The following is a 15,887-nucleotide window of genomic DNA, read 5'->3' on the forward strand; positions in this document are numbered from 1 at the left end:
TCATTAGGAAAATGTTTTACATATTCCATATTTATTTTGTTTTAATTTTTAAATTGCCTATGCCGAGTTTCCTGAAGCATACAAAAACAACAACAAAAAAACACAATAAATGCGTCGGAATTGATTTGCTTTGTTTCGTTATCTTTGCAGAGTTTTATTGGATAACCAAAACTGTCGGAGGGGATGAAGGAATAATGAAAATTAAGCATTGGAACTCCTTTCAGAAAACAAACATCACGTTTATTTCAGAAGTATAAAATATCACAAAGGCCATCTTTTAGGGGGGTAAATAAAAGATGAAAAAGAAAATATGTACACAAAAGGAAAAGCTTTCCACATTTTTAAGCAGTCTGTTCACACATTTTTCAATTGTCTGTAGGGGTGATGTTGGCAAGAGCTACTAGCTAACTGAAACGAAGTGGCAGGAGATTCTCTGGTCTGATGTCCCTGTAGTTGGTGTTTATGTCCGATCACAAGCAAGGTTAAATAACCGACGGGCACTGTTGCCATCGGCGACCAGGTGGGTGCTTCTTTTCTCTGTGGTTTGGAAGTCTTCACACAAGGACCAAAGGACGCCCACGAGTGCATGACATGAAAGACGAGCACCGAATGGATGAATATTGTTGTTAATTTGACTTTACATCGGGCATATAAAATCTCTGTATGTTTGTACTAGGGATGGGTACCGAATTCGGTACTTTTGAGGTACCGAACCGAAACACGTCGGTACTACCGAGTATCGAATCAAGTGAGAAAATGAAAAAAAAAAAATTTATTAATTTTTTTTTTTACTTTTTTTTTTCTTTTTACTTTTTTTTTTTCATGTCAACGTTCACACGCACAATATATGCTTACCTAGGATTTTACTTGATTCAACAACAAAGCAGTCGGAGCAATGACAAGCCGAAAACTGTCGAAATTGTAGTTATTTGAAGTTTGGATTTTTTTTTTTCGACTGAGGTAAATACAATTTCTTGAGACTAAAGTACCGAAAAAAGGTACCGTTGGGTACCGGTATCGATTCACAGGTACCAGTACCGGTATCGGTTCAAATGTGAAAGGTACCCATCCCTAGTTTGTACACTATTCTATAATTCTTTGTATGTTTTATACGATCAAACCATGGCATGGTGTGTCGGCATGAGGTAGAGGAAGCTTAACCTAAGGAGGAGCAGATTGACAAAGTAACAGTCGAGGTGTTCAGCTCTCAAAGCTACCTTTCAAAATAAAGGTAGTGTGCCTTCATACATACCGCCGTAGACATCGTCATGGATGCGTTTTGAAAAACGTGGTTTTGGCGACGTGGTCCCCAGAGCACATTATTCCTGCCTTCATTCCCTTCTTGTTTTAGGGAATGTTATCTGCGTAAATATCCTCCTGCCAACAATGTTTCAATATTGGAATTTTTTTCGATGAGTTGAACTTGAATATAACCAATGAAAGCTAAAGCAAGAGGTCCATGTTCGCTCACAGGCTGCCATTCTTAGTAAAAAAAAATTTAAGTGAACTCGTCTTTCAAAAGCTACATTAAGTTCCCAATGGATGAATCATCAAATAGGTGCTCAATCCACTTTGAGTTGTTTGTTTTTCCATCAGGGCCTTCTTACAAGCCCAACAGGTGGTAGCTACACCCGCCCAGGCTAAAGGTGCGCATACTGTTGCTGTAGGTAAACAAAAGTTGGACTCGCATGACCTCAAACATGCTTCTTTTTAGATTTTTTTATTATTTTATAAAAGGCCGGCAACCTTTGAGTCGGGCTCTATGGGGGTGCCCTTTAACCCCTTCACTACCACACCACCGAAGGTTAACCTTTCACTCCCACACTACAGACGGTTAACCTAAGCATGTGCCTCGTCCACATGCACTGTTCTGAGTCAAAGCTGGTTTAACCTTTCCGTAGTGTGGTAGTGAAAGGGTTAACCTTTCTGTAGTGTCGTAGTGAAAGGGTTAACCCTTCCGTAGTGAAAGGGTTAAGGTCCCGACCCGGTGAGATTCTGCCCTGCCTCTCCCTGCGTAGCGGACAAGCTCATCAACGCTGCCCCCAGATTAGTCATTGATTTTTTTTATTGGCCTGTGCCTCGTCCAAGCTGTCTCAGCTATTGTAACCAGCGTCCCTGGCCGGGGCTCCCGCTCCCCCACAGTCCTGGGTCACGGCAGCTATTGTAACCAGCGTCCCTGGCCGGGGCTCCCGCTCCCCCACAGTCCTGGGTCACGGCAGCTATTGTAACCAGCGTCCCTGGCCGGGGCTCCCGCTCCCCACAGTCCTGGGGGCGATGATGCTGTCCGTGGCCCGCAGAAGCCTCTCTAAGCACGGGGAGCTGATCTTGAAGGGCGGGGGGGGGGCTCCCTGTCTCCGACGGGGGTTCGGGTCGGAGTTGCGCCCGTGGCGGCCGCCGCGCCCGTGGGGGTCAGTCTGTAAATCAGTGCTGGAGGAGACCGCGTTGTCCTGGGTCACTTCCGGGAGGTGGTGGCGAGGGAGGGGGGGCGGGGAGCTGGCGGTCCCACCGGGTGTCTTGAGGGAGCAGACGGCCTGGGGGGCGTGAACCCGCTTGACGGGGGCGGCGGTGGAGTGGGCGCCGCCCGCCGGGGGGCCGTCGGAGGCTCTGGAAGGCTGGTCCTCGAGAGACAACTGGGGGACTGGAGAGGACCGAGGGCGGTGGGTAGTGGTGTGGTGCTGCTAGAGAGAGAGACGGAGATGCAGAGAGAGGCAGACACACAGAGAGAGGGAGAGAGAGAGGCAGACACAGAGAGAGAGAGAGAGAGAGAGACGCAGAGAGAGGCAGACACACAGAGAGAGAGGCAGACAGAGAGAGAGAGAGACGCAGAGAGAGAGAGAGAGAGAGAGAGAGACAGACAGAGACACGCAGAGAGAGAGAGACGCAGAGAGAGAGGCAGACAGAGAGAGAGAGAGACGCAGAGAGAGAGAGAGAGAGAGAGAGAGAGAGACAGACAGAGACACGCAGAGAGAGAGAGAGAGACGCAGAGAGAGGCAGACAGAGAGAGAGACAGAGACGCAGAGAGAGAGAGACAGAGACGCAGACAGAGAGGCAGAGACGCAGAGAGAGAGAGACAGAGACGCAGAGAGAGAGACAGAGACGCAGAGAGAGAGAGACAGAGACGCAGACAGAGAGGCAGAGACGCAGAGAGAGGCAGACAGAGACACGCAGAGAGAGAGACGCAGACGGAGACACGCAGAGAGAGAGACAGAGACGCAGAGAGAGGCAGACAGAGACACAGAGAGAGAGAGAGAGACGCAGAGAGAGGCAGACAGAGACACAGAGAGAGAGAGAGAGAGACGCAGAGAGAGGCAGACAGAGACGCAGAGAGAGGCAGACAGAGACACAGAGAGAGAGAGAGAGACGCAGAGAGAGAGACAGAGACACGCAGAGAGAGAGAGAGAGACGCAGAGAGAGAGACAGAGACACGCAGAGAGAGGCAGACAGAGACACAGAGAGAGAGACAGAGACACGCAGAGAGAGACGCAGAGAGAGGCAGACACAGAGAGAGAGAGAGAGAGGCAGACACAGAGAGAGAGAGAGAGAGAGATTACATAAGCGTTCTTCAGACCATCGATAACATGACAGGGTGCACTTGGCTAGCAGCACGTGTAAGCATTGGGGGGATGTTCTTCATTACATAATGTTACACAATATGTCTATTTGTAGATACAGTTGACCATGTGCCTTATTATGTGTACAGTGTACATGCTCGTGGATACATCTGGATGTCCATTTACATGCCACTTTTGAAAAAGACCCAACCGGTGATCCAAGCAAACAAACAAACAAACGGGTAAGGAATAAGAATGGAGACATGTTTAACCCTTTCACTACCACACTACAGAAGGTTAACATTTCACTACCCACTTAGTGTGGTAGTGAAAGGGTTAACCTGTAGTGTGGTTGTGAAAGGGTTAACCCTTGGTTGTGTGGCAGTGAAAGGGTTAACCGTCTGTATTGTCGCAGTGAAAGTGTTAAGCCTTTGGTAGTGAAAGGGTATATAATATATATGACTTCTATTTGCTCTGTTTTGTGGCTGTAATTTTTTTTTTATATTGTTAATGTTTGTCAACAGTCAACACTAAAGTAAAACAATATTCAGATTCACACAACGGGTTAAAGTTTCAAATAATGATGGATGTGATTTTCTTTTACCACACATTGATATGGTACAAAAAAGTTTATTATTTTTTAATCCTGATTGGGTGTAACTGATTACATGTTAACCCTTTGAGGTGTATGATCCTGTGTGAATTTTGAAAACATGATGATGATGTGAGATAATGGCCACAAGTGGTTGAAGTTGTGTTGCAAGGAACCAGCTTAGACCACAAGTTTATTTCCCGTCAGCTCTTCATATTAACAAACATTTCAAGTCCATTTCAAATGTTTGTTTTCAAGTTGAAACTGAGAAATTGTCAAACGTGACGACATAATCGCTAATGGACCGGTTTAGTTCGAGTTCAAGTGTTTTATTTGTCACATATAAGGTACATGTACATTACAGTGAAATGCTTGGTTCTGTATGACCCTCCTGAGATTGGTCTTTATTCTTTTACTGTATGAAGCACAAACACTATACAAAATATACAATATACAAAAATAAAATGTAGTTAGAAGAGGTAGTGCAAATGTGTACGAATAAATAGTAAAATATGGTGTAATGTTTAAAAAGTTTAAAGTGAATGTTTGTTCCTGTTGAAGTGTCTTCTAATACAGTAGCTGACAGGAACTATACTTGGACCCAAGCTGTTCCCCTAAGCAAGGTCTATATAGTTCTAACGGCAGAGAAGGTTTTGAGGAAACAGGAAGAACTGACACCTGTTCAGTCAATAGTCAATATGAGGCGTTGATTCTCCTCATTGATTGACCTTGACCTCTCATTGATTGACCATGACCTCTCCCCAAACATTCATCCGACTGCTCGTTCTCGTCAGCCCAGGCAGAAAACGTGTCACTGATGTCACAATAGATTTGAACACATTCACTGCCCTCTTCCTGATAGGATAATGATATTAACCCTTTCACTGCCACACTACAGAAGGTGTAACCCTTTACTATCACACGGTCTGTAGTGTGATAGTAAAGGGTTACACCTTCTGTAGTGTGGTAGTGAAAGGGTTAACCCTTTCGTCGTGTGGCAGTGAAAGGGTCAACTTGTGTGTTGTCGCAGTGAAAGGGTTAACCATTTGGTAGTGTGGCAGTGAAAGGGTTAAGTTTTTTTTTTTTTACCTTTTGCTTCTTAGCTGGATCACCGTCGCCTCTCGGGGGGACGCGGCCCGACTGATGCGGCCGGCTCGCTCTCACGACGTGGGGGAACCAGCTCTGGAGCATGTCCTCCATTTTCACTATAATGCTCACATAACGTTCGCTGGAGGGATGGAGAAAGGAGAGGCTGGATGAGTGACACACGTCGCTGACGGGGACGACGGGGTGATATCATTTGTTTGTTCCCGAGTCTGCGTGGCTAAGAGCAGCCTGGGTGAACATCTCAGCCCAGGGGGAGCTGTTGTTCAATGGCAGATTACAGCCACCAACCAGCGCAGCTCGGATGGCTTAGGGATGTCTAGCCAATGGCCATTACATAAGCCTTATAAAGCCTCTGCCGACACATTCAGTTATTTTTGGCTTTATCTGATTGGTGGATAACATGAGTTAGCACAATGCCTGAACAAATAACATCCTACAAGAGGGGGGGGGGGGGGGGGGGGTGCGGACCTATTCTGTGTGTATCTGCATTCCGCGCTGTCTGAGTGATGTTATCTCTGCACACATCTACCGTCCCGAGTGATGTTATCTCTGCCCAGTGCCCACACATCTACCGTCCTACCTACCCAACCCCCACCCCACCTACCCAACCCCCTCCAATGTACAGTTTCCCACCCCACCTACCCAACCCCCTCCAATGTACAGTTTCCCACCCCACCTACCCAACCCCCTCCAATGTACAGTTTCCCACCCCACCTACCCAACCCCCTCCAATGTACAGTTTCTTCCCCCTCAAATGTATATACTCTGTCTATTAATCAGTGTCCAACGTCAGGGTCTATATGACAGGCGTTGACACTGACTACTGTATATTTGTATATCTTGTATGTCATAAATGTCTGGATGTAACAGTACTGTCTATCTGTATGTCATATATGTCCTGATGAATTGAAAATGGGGGACCCTGATGTAAACAAGACGAAAGTCTTTCTCTGGTCTGCATCCCCTAAACAATTGTGTATATTGAGCCGTACTGTATTGTACCCATTCCATTTAATAAAATGTTCAATCAATCAATCAATCAGTCCCGAGTGATGTTATCTCTGCCCACACAGCTACCACCCGAGTGATGTTATCTCTGCCCACACAGCTACCACCCGAGTGATGTTATCTCTGCCCACACAGCTACCACCCGAGTGATGTTATCTCTGCCCACACAGCTACCACCCGAGTGATGTTATCTCTGCCCACGCCTACTTCCGACGAACGCCCACATGACATTTACCGGAGGCGGACAAGTGGAGCATGTTCAGTTCCACATGAGAAATGTGACCGTAGTGTGCCGCTGTCCCGCTGCTCTACGCACACATGCTCCAGCCCACACGTGGCAGCAGGGGGCGGGGGGAGGCCTGCGCTCCATTCACTGGCTATAAATAGCGCGGTAAGCCCCCGGAGTGAGCGGCCCGTAGTGGCCTCACCCACTGCTCGGTGTGTGACAAGTGGGATTTAGAACAGTTACAGTAACGCTGCCTGGTGCTCAAGCTAATGCCCACCCTCTTCCCCGCGTGCCCACACCCACCCTCCTCCCCGTGCACCCACACCCACCCCCCTCCCTGCGCGTCCACACCCACCCTCCTCCCCGCGCACCCACACCCACCCCCCTCCCTGTGCGTCCACACCCACCCTCCTCCCCGTGCACCCACACCCACCCCCCTCCCTGCGCGTCCACACCCACCCTCCTCCCCGCGCGCCCACACCCACCCTCCTCCCCGCATGCCCACGCCCACCCTCCTCCCCGCACACCCACCCTCCTCCCGCGTGCCCACACCCACCCTCCTCCCGCGTGCCCACACCCACCCTCCTCCCCGCGCGCCCACACCCACCCTCCTCCCCGCGTGCCCACACCCACCCCCCTCCCCGCGCGTCCACACCCACCCCCCTCCCTGCGCGTCCACACCCACCCTCCTCCCCGCGCGCCCACCAGAGATGACACACACCTGAGCGGGTCTCACGAGTCGGAGCCTCCTTCCGACCGTCACACCGACTCATTTCAACTTCTCTCTCTCCACCTCTCTCTCTAAACAAGATGTATTCCCACATTCCACTAGGAAAGACCACCTGCTGTGGTTTTCTCAATATTTATGTGGGGTCCGTCCGGTCCTGGAAACATTTCAAACTACGCCCCCCCCACCCCCCACGGAAGTCGCAGACATTAGCGGCGATCCAAATTAAGAATATAGTCCCAATTCCAACATTACTTGTAATTTGTAAATGTTTTTATTTTAAATTTTTTTGCTACAATAAATTATCAAAAAGAAAACTGTTTCTCTCCTAATTTCTATCTGGGTGAGTAGATGTTTAACGGTGTCAGCGCTCAGTGCCTTACGTAAGTACATGTATGGATAAATTAGATTAGGCTGTAAGTTGGCCCACTAAGCAACTTTATTTGTCGAGCTTTCCTTTTAGAGTCCTTACTGCTAAATACAGCCCGTTTCCCGACTTTGAGCTAGAGCTTTAGCCAACGGTGATGTAATTCCAGTGAGATGTTGAGTCACACGGTTAAGAGAGTGGATCAATAGGAGGAGAGACCTTTTCACAGATGGACTCCACGGTGAGTCTCGTCTGCCTGCCTTGATTTGTCCACTCATCTACTCAGAGAAGAATGTGAACCACCTGCTAATATAATGTGTTGTTGGTGGTCTATTTGGAGTTAAGTTATATAGTGTGTATCTAGTTTAATATAATGTGTTGTTGGTGGTCTATTTGGAGTTAAATTATATAGTGTGTATCTAGTTTAATATAATGTGTTGTTGGTGGTCTATTTGGAGTTAAGTTATATAGTGTGTATCTAGTTTAACATAATGTGTTGTTGGTGGTCTATTTGGAGTTAAGTTATATAGTGTGTATCTAGTTTGATTTGATTGCAAAAGGTTTCGCAGTACTTTGTTTTGGATCACCATTTAATTTCAAACCTTTATTTAAACTTGAAAGGCAAACTAAGGTTTCCCTCATTTACAGTCACGTCGAGTGTATAGAGTTAAGCATGCAAAGGCATATAAAGTCACAACAATAAGACAAGTACGGATAACAATCAATTAAAACACGTACAACTGGGCGGCTGGGTAGTGCAGCGGACTAAGCGTCTGCCTACCACCACAGAGACAGTGGGATCGAATCCAGCTGTGGTGCTTCCGGCTTGGCCGACCGTCCATACTAACACAATTGGCAGTGTCAACGGCTGGGAAGCCGGCGTGGGTGGATCCGGGTCGTTGTAAAATAGCGACTCCTACAGTTCGGTCGGGCGCCTGCACAGCGAGGGAAGGATCTAGGAGAGGTAGTGTGACCTTCCACACGTTACACTCCTCCAGTGAGAGTCCGCGCTGCCAGGTGAAAAGAAGCGGTGGGCTGGGTACACACGTGTCGGAGGAAGCATGTGATAGTCTCCGCCCTCCCGGACCGACGGTAGGGGGTAGAGTGCGCAACGACCAGGAAGGGGATTGGGAATTGGCATAACGACTAACATTGGGAGGGGAGAAAAACTAAAAAAGAAGGGGAAAAAGACGATACAAAAAAAAAAACATGTACAACTTGATTGGCGATGGTTGGAGATCAAGGTTTTAAACTGCAAGAGGGGAGAATCTCAAGCTTTAAGGACTGTTTGATCTACTTTGTCTCCCCATTTTTCTATTTTTCTCCCGTCCCCAATTTCGCATTGTCCAATTCTACCCTCCCCTGTCTCGAACGCTGTTAGGCCATGCCTCCCACAAGCCGGCTGCAATGTGGACGAAGCCTTGCATCACGTGTCCCCTCCGGTACTCGAGGAGGCAGCCGTCGCATCTTTTCACCTGCACAGCGCCATCTCCCAGCGGCGAGGGTCTGCGTGGGAGGGACACGCCGCCCTCGTCGCTTCCTGATTCTACTGTGCAGGCGCACCAACCGACCTGTGGGAGTCGCTGTCCACAACGTCACCCACCAGCTTCCCACCCCCTAATACTGCCAATTGTATTAGTATGAACAACCAGCCAAGCTGGTAGCAACGCCGAGAGCTGGGCTCGAAACCCAGCATCTCCTGCGTTGGTGGCGAGCGCCTTGCCCACTGTGCCACCTAGCCGCCCAGCTTTAAGGACTGTTGGAGTTAATTCGATGAGCTAGAGGGGCATCATAGCAAAAATGCAGATTTACCCTAAACTCGAGGGACCTTAAGGACCAGCTAAGTCACTAGAACGGGTTCCATAGGTTCCAAAATTCCATTCCAATAATGATGTAATATAAGGAGGTAGCTCACCAATAAGGGCCTTAAAAAACGTCTGTGTAGTACTAATACTAAGTAACTATAATAACAACACCGGCTCAGCATTGCAGTGCTCTCTCATTAAACATCCATCTTACTGGACCCTCTGTAATCTATCTTCCTTATTTCTCATTAGTGGCGACATGCTCTGCCTTTGCCTCCCAGAAGCAGATTGGGGTTCCCGGGACTCCAGACGTCCCCCGTGGCAAACGTGTTTTGTAATACGCTGTGCTACAATACAGCTTGGTTAACGATGCCTCACTTTGAGCTTCACGCAGCAGATTTCAGCCTTGCAGTGATGCTATATTATATATACAGTACAGACAGTAAACACATGTCACACACTGCCTCTTTACTTGAGCAGGTTATTTATTAACATTTATAGCATAGATGGTGCTCACTTTATAATATATTATTCGGGAAAGAATGATTGATAAATGTATTGCTAAATATTGTTAATCCCCAGGATCTCTTCATTATGCCAAGGCATTAGCCATTGATTACTAGGACATTTTTAAATGTACACACGTATTAATGTGTGCATAACTATAACTCGTCCTTCATACAGTTACTACCCATAACACATAATATCCCAACAAGTAATCATCTGACTTAGTGTGTGCATAACTATAACTATACATGGATGCCCTTGTAACAGTTCATTTGTTACAACAATTATTATAGATTGGCAAAGGTTCACACATCTGCACCTATCTCACCAATCTATCCCTAACCACAACCTATCAACCTAAGATAGAGGTCCCTAAGCACAACCTATCAGCCGTAACCCACAACCTACAAAAAACTGGTGCTGTTTCTTTTGGCAGACATCTTCTCAATGTCAGTGTAATGTCCTGAGAGAACTGGGATATTTCCGTGATAGTTACCCCATGTTTGGATCCTGAAGGAGAGAACTGGGATATTTCCGTGATAGTTACCCCATGTTTGGATCCTGAAGGAGAGAACTGGGATATTTCCGTGATAGTTACCCCATGTTTGGATCCTGAAGGAGAGAACTGGGATATTTCCGTGATAGTTACCCCATGTTTGGATCCTGAAGGAGAGAACTGGGATATTTCCGTGATAGTTACCCCATGTTTGGATCCTGAAGGAGAGAACTGGGATATTTCCGTGATAGTTACCCCATGTTTGGATCCTGAAGGAGAGAACTGGGATATTTCTGTGATAGTTACCCCATGTTTGGATTCTGAAGGAGAGAACTGGGATATTTCTGTGATAGTTACCCCATGTTTGGATCCTGAAGGAGAGAACTGGGATATTTCCGTGATAGTTACCCCATGTTTGGATCCTGAAGGAGAGAACTGGGATATTTCTGTGATAGTTACCCCATGTTTGGATTCTGAAGGACCCCCATGATCCTCTGGATACGGTCCATTGCAACGCTTTCCTGGAAACTGCTGAGTCCTGTGAGACAGAGGAGGAGATCTGGAGTGAGAGAGAGGAGAGAGAGGGGGGGGGGGGGAGAGAGGGGAGAGGGGGGGAGAGGAGAGAGAGAGGGGAGAGGGGGGGGGGAGGAGGGAGAGAGGGGGGAGGAGAGAGAGGAGAGGGGGAGAGAGAGAGGAGGGAGAGAGGGGGAGAGGAGGGAGAGAGGGGGGAGGAGAGAGAGGAGAGGGGGAGGGAGAGAGAGGAGAGGGGGAGGGAGAGAGGAGGGAGAGAGGGGGAGAGGAGGGAGAGAGGGGGGAGGGGAGAGAGAGAGAGGGGGAGAGGAGGGAGAGAGAGGGGGGGAGAGGAGGGAGAGAGAGAGAGGGAGGAGGGAGAGATGAGAGAGGAGAGAGAGGGGGGGAGAGAGGAGGGAGAGAGGGGGGGGAGAGAGGGGAGAGAAGGAGAGAGAGATAGAGAGGAGAGAAAGAGAGAGAGGGGGGATAGAGGAGGGAGAGAGAGGGAGAGATAGAGGAGAGAGAGAGATGAGAGGGAGAGAGGAGAGAGAGGGGGGGAGAGAGAGAGAGAGAGGAGAGAGAGATAGGGAGGAGAGAGAGGGGGAGATCTGGAGTGAGCCACGTGGAGAGAGAGGAGAGAGAGAGGAGAGGGAGAGAAAGAGAGAGGAGGGAGAGAGAGAGAGAGGAGGGAGAGAGAGGAGGGAGAGAGGAGCCACGTGGAGAGAGAGGAGGGAGAGAGAGAGAGAGAGAGAGAGAGAGAGAGAGAGAGAGAGAGAGGGGGGGCACGTGGGGCTCGGTCCTTGTGAGTGTGAGCTTGATGATTTAGATTTGACCAGCGTAAAATCTAAATATCCATTATAGCTCCATTATGTCCTTTAGCTCATCAACTCGTCCTTCATACAGTTACTACCCATAACACATAATATCAAGTAATCATCTGGCTATACAATCATTCAGTGTACATTCAGTATCAAAGCAACAGCTGGATTCTCTTAACCCTTTCCCTACCACACGACAGAAGGTTAACCCTTTCACTACCAGTTAACCCTTTGTCGTGTGGCAGTGAAAGGGCTAACATTCTGTATTGTCACAGTGAAAGGGTTAACCATTTGGTAGTGTCGCAGTGAAAGGGTTAACAATTTGGTAGTGTCGCAGTGAAAGGGTTAACCGTGCGTGTGGTAGTGTGGTAGTGAAAAGGTCAAAGGGGAACGCCACCCATTTTACCGATTTGCATAATCTTCCTGTTCCGCACGACAGTTCAGTCAATAATTTTGAACACACACACACCACTCTCTCCTAAAGCTAGAGACCAGAGAGAGAGAGAGATCCTCCGATCGGTGATGTAACTGGAATGTGAAATCCAGGGCTGCTCCACACAGACAATGAACGAGGTCTGACTTCATGAGGCCATAATAAATGTTTGTGTGAGCTCCTACACCCAAGTGAAGGTTTGTGTGAGCTCCTACACCCAAGTGAAGGTTTGTGTGAGCTCCTACACCCAAGTGAAGGTTTGTGTGAGCTCCTACACCCAAGTGAAGGTTTGTGTGAGCTCCTACTCCTACACCCAAGTGAAGGGTTGTGTGAGCTCCTACACCCAAGTGAAGGTTTGTGTGAGCTCCTACACCCAAGTGAAGGTTTGTGTGAGCTCCTACACCCAAGTGAAGGTTTGTGTGAGCTCCTACACCCAAGTGAAGGTTTGTGTGAGCTCCTACACCCAAGTGAAGGGTTGTGTGAGCTCCTACACCCAAGTGAAGGGTTGTGTGAGCTCCTACACCCAAGTGAAGGTTTGTGTGAGCTCCTACACCCAAGTGAAGGTTTCCTTCAGGTTCAGACCACCCTGGGACATGGACAAGGGGCGTGGGTAGGGATGCACCGATCCGACTTTTTCAGTCCCGATACCGATACCGATACGTTTGGGTATCGGCCGATACCGATCCGATACCCATTGTCCAAATTGGTTTTCCAAAAAAGTATATATATATATATATATATATATATATATATATATATATATATATATATATATATATATATATAAAAAAGTATCCACGTTTAAAAAAATAAATTAAAAAAAATTATATATATTTTGTTTTTAAGAATTGTAAAGGATCACAAGTGTGTTTTTGATTTGTTGTAAACAAAGACAGAAAATAAACTTCATTCATTCAATTAATAAACTGTATGCCTCACTGTCACTGTGTGGAAGAGACTGGGATCATTATTTTGTGCAAGGCAACATCAGGCTTGACTTAAAACATTACTTTCCTAACTTAGTGAAACTAAATGTAACAAATTAACACATGAATATAAATGTTTATTTAATTTATTTTAAAAAATCTAAATAAAAAAAAATCCGATAATTATCATAGGCGGAGTTTGAACTTGACGCCAGGGGGTGCGACTGCTTGGCGAACGATACCCACGATGACCTTTATTTTATTATTTTAGCGTTTTTACAATGCCCTAAGTTCCCCTAACCCCTAATTTTTTATTTTATTTAGGTAGTACAGCAGCACACACACACACACTCACACACACAGCACTACGGGGGATCATTTTTAACTGACTTGAAAAATGGAGGCTCTAATTATTGTTATTCATAGACTCTCGAGCAATAATAATTATTACAGCCTCCATTTTTCGTGGACGAAAAATATACCAGACTATAGATATCAATTTTCCCGAAATAACGCTACCTGCCTCGACAAAATCCGTGCATTGGTTATCCAGATACATTAATTATCATCTCAGAATAAGTGGCTTTGTACAAGCGTTACAATGTACTATCGCGCGGGGCATTCTGCTGCTGCTGCTGCGAATGGTGGTGCTTGGCCGCGCGTTAACCCTTTCACTGCCACACTACAGAAGGTTCGCCTTATAATGTGACATGATTACTACTATAAAATGAATGTATTGTAAAACAAAACATAATAGAATTCAGATTTGTTTCTCACAATTATTATAATTTTATTAAAATAAAAATAATCTTGATTTTTCTTTTTCTTTTTTTTTAAAGCAATTTCACTCCCGGCCACCAGGGGGTGCAATGCACCCCCTGCACCCCCATAAACTCCGCCCATGATAATTATATATATTTTTTTATACCGTAACCCGATCCAGCTATTTTACTGATATCGGTGGCCAATACCAATACCAATATCGGATCGGTGCATGCCTAGGCGCGGGTGCAGCGGGAGAACAGGGTTACGCTACATACCCTCCCACATGCACCAACCCCTTCTCACAACTTATCTCCTCACACATGGATTTCTAATATCTACCATCGCTCGCCGGTACCGTTTGATTTCAAGGGGAGAGAAAAATAGCCGCTTTTAAGCACATACTGTTATCTCGCAAGCTGCGAGCACAACAGATGTGCCTTTCAGCTGTTTGAACCAATCCTTACTTAAAAAGGATGTTAAATGACAGATGAGACCTTTGATCCTTGATATTTTTCCATGTGCCAGTGTAATGTGCCAGTGTAATGTGCAGCATGCCAGTGTAATGTGCAGCGTGCCAGTGTAATGTGCAGCATGCCAGTGTAATGTGCAGCGTGCCAGTGTAATGTGCAGCATGCCAGTGTAATGTGCAGCGTGCCAGTGTAATGTGCAGCATGCCAGTGTAATGTGCAGCATGCCAGTGTAATGTGCAGCGTGCCAGTGTAATGTGCAGCATGCCAGTGTAATGTGCAGCGTGCCAGTGTAATGTGCAGCATGCCAGTGTAATGTGCAGCGTGCCAGTGTAATGTGCAGCATGCCAGTGTAATGTGCAGCATGCCAGTGTAATGTGCAGCGTGCCAGTGTAATGTGCATCATGCCAGTGTAATGTGCAGCGTGCCAGTGTAATGTGCAGCATGCCAGTGTAATGTGCAGCGTGCCAGTGTAATGTGCCATGTGCCAGTGTAATGTGCAGCGTGCCAGTGTAATGTGCAGCATGCCAGTGTAATGTGCAGCGTGCCAGTGTAATGTGCCATGTGCCAGTGTAATGTGCAGCGTGCCAGTGTAATGTGCAGCATGCCAGTGTAATGTGCAGCGTGCCAGTGTAATGTGCAGCGTGCCAGTGTAATGTGCAGCGTGCCAGTGTAATGTGCAGCGTGCCAGTGTAATGTGCCGTGTGCCAGTGTAATGTGCCATGTGCCAGTGTAATGTGCAGCGTGCCAGTGTAATGTGCCATGTGCCAGTGTAATGTGCAGCATGCCAGTGTAATGTGCAGCGTGCCAGTGTAATGTGCAGCATGCCAGTGTAATGTGCAGCATGCCAGTGTAATGTGCAGCGTGCCAGTGTAATGTGCAGCATGCCAGTGTAATGTGCAGCGTGCCAGTGTAATGTGCAGCGTGCCAGTGTAATGTGCCATGTGCCAGTGTAATGTGCAGCATGCCAGTGTAATGTGCAGCATGCCAGTGTAATGTGCAGCGTGCCAGTGTAATGTGCAGCGTGCCAGTGTAATGTGCCATGTGCCAGTGTAATGTGCAGCGTGCCAGTGTAATGTGCAGCTTGTGCCAGTGTAATGTGCAGCGTGCCAGTGTAATGTGCAGCGTGCCAGTGTAATGTGCCGTGTGCCAGTGTAATGTGCCATGTGCCAGTGTAATGTGCAGCGTGCCAGTGTAATGTGCAGCGTGCCAGTGTAATGTGCAGCGTGCCAGTGTAATGTGCAGCATGCCAGTGTAATGTGCAGCGTGCCAGTGTAATGTGCCATGTGCCAGTGTAATGTGCAGCATGCCAGTGTAATGTGCAGCTTGTGCCAGTGTAATGTGCAGCGTGCCAGTGTAATGTGCAGCGTGCCAGTGTAATGTGCAGCATGCCAGTGTAATGTGCAGCGTGCCAGTGTAATGTGCAGCATGCCAGTGTAATGTGCAGCGTGCCAGTGTAATGTACAGCGTGCCAGTGTAATGTGCCGTGTGCCAGTGTAATGTGCAGCGTGCCAGTGTAATGTGCAGCGTGCCAGTGTAATGTGCAGCGTGCCAGTGTAATGTGCAGCGTGCCAGTGTAATG

General features: G+C 47.5%; 1 protein-coding gene across 5 annotated transcripts in view; it reads right to left on the minus strand.

Moving 5' to 3' along the window:
* Positions 1-38: 38 nt before the first annotated feature.
* The window catches only part of LOC311247153 (uncharacterized protein), a 29,580-nt gene continuing 13,731 nt past the window's right edge, over positions 39-15,887 (minus strand). For 3 of the 5 annotated variants that reach the window (XM_084337476.1, XM_084337477.1, XM_084337478.1), the window contains exons 4-6: positions 10,846-10,924; positions 5,233-5,371; positions 39-2,678 (exon numbers count right to left, since the gene is read on the minus strand). In XM_084337476.1, the coding sequence (XP_084193602.1) occupies positions 2,220-2,678; positions 5,233-5,371; positions 10,846-10,924 (677 nt within the window). In that variant the 3' untranslated portion in view covers positions 39-2,219. The remainder of the gene's footprint in view (positions 2,679-5,232; positions 5,372-10,845; positions 10,925-15,887) is intronic. The other 2 variants (XM_084337479.1, XM_084337475.1) reach the window with 2 other exon arrangements.

The sequence above is a fragment of the Notolepis coatsorum genome, assembly GCF_963971535.1.
Source record: "Notolepis coatsorum genome assembly, chromosome: 20".
In the NCBI taxonomy this organism is placed as follows: Eukaryota; Metazoa; Chordata; class Actinopteri; order Aulopiformes; family Paralepididae; genus Notolepis; species Notolepis coatsorum.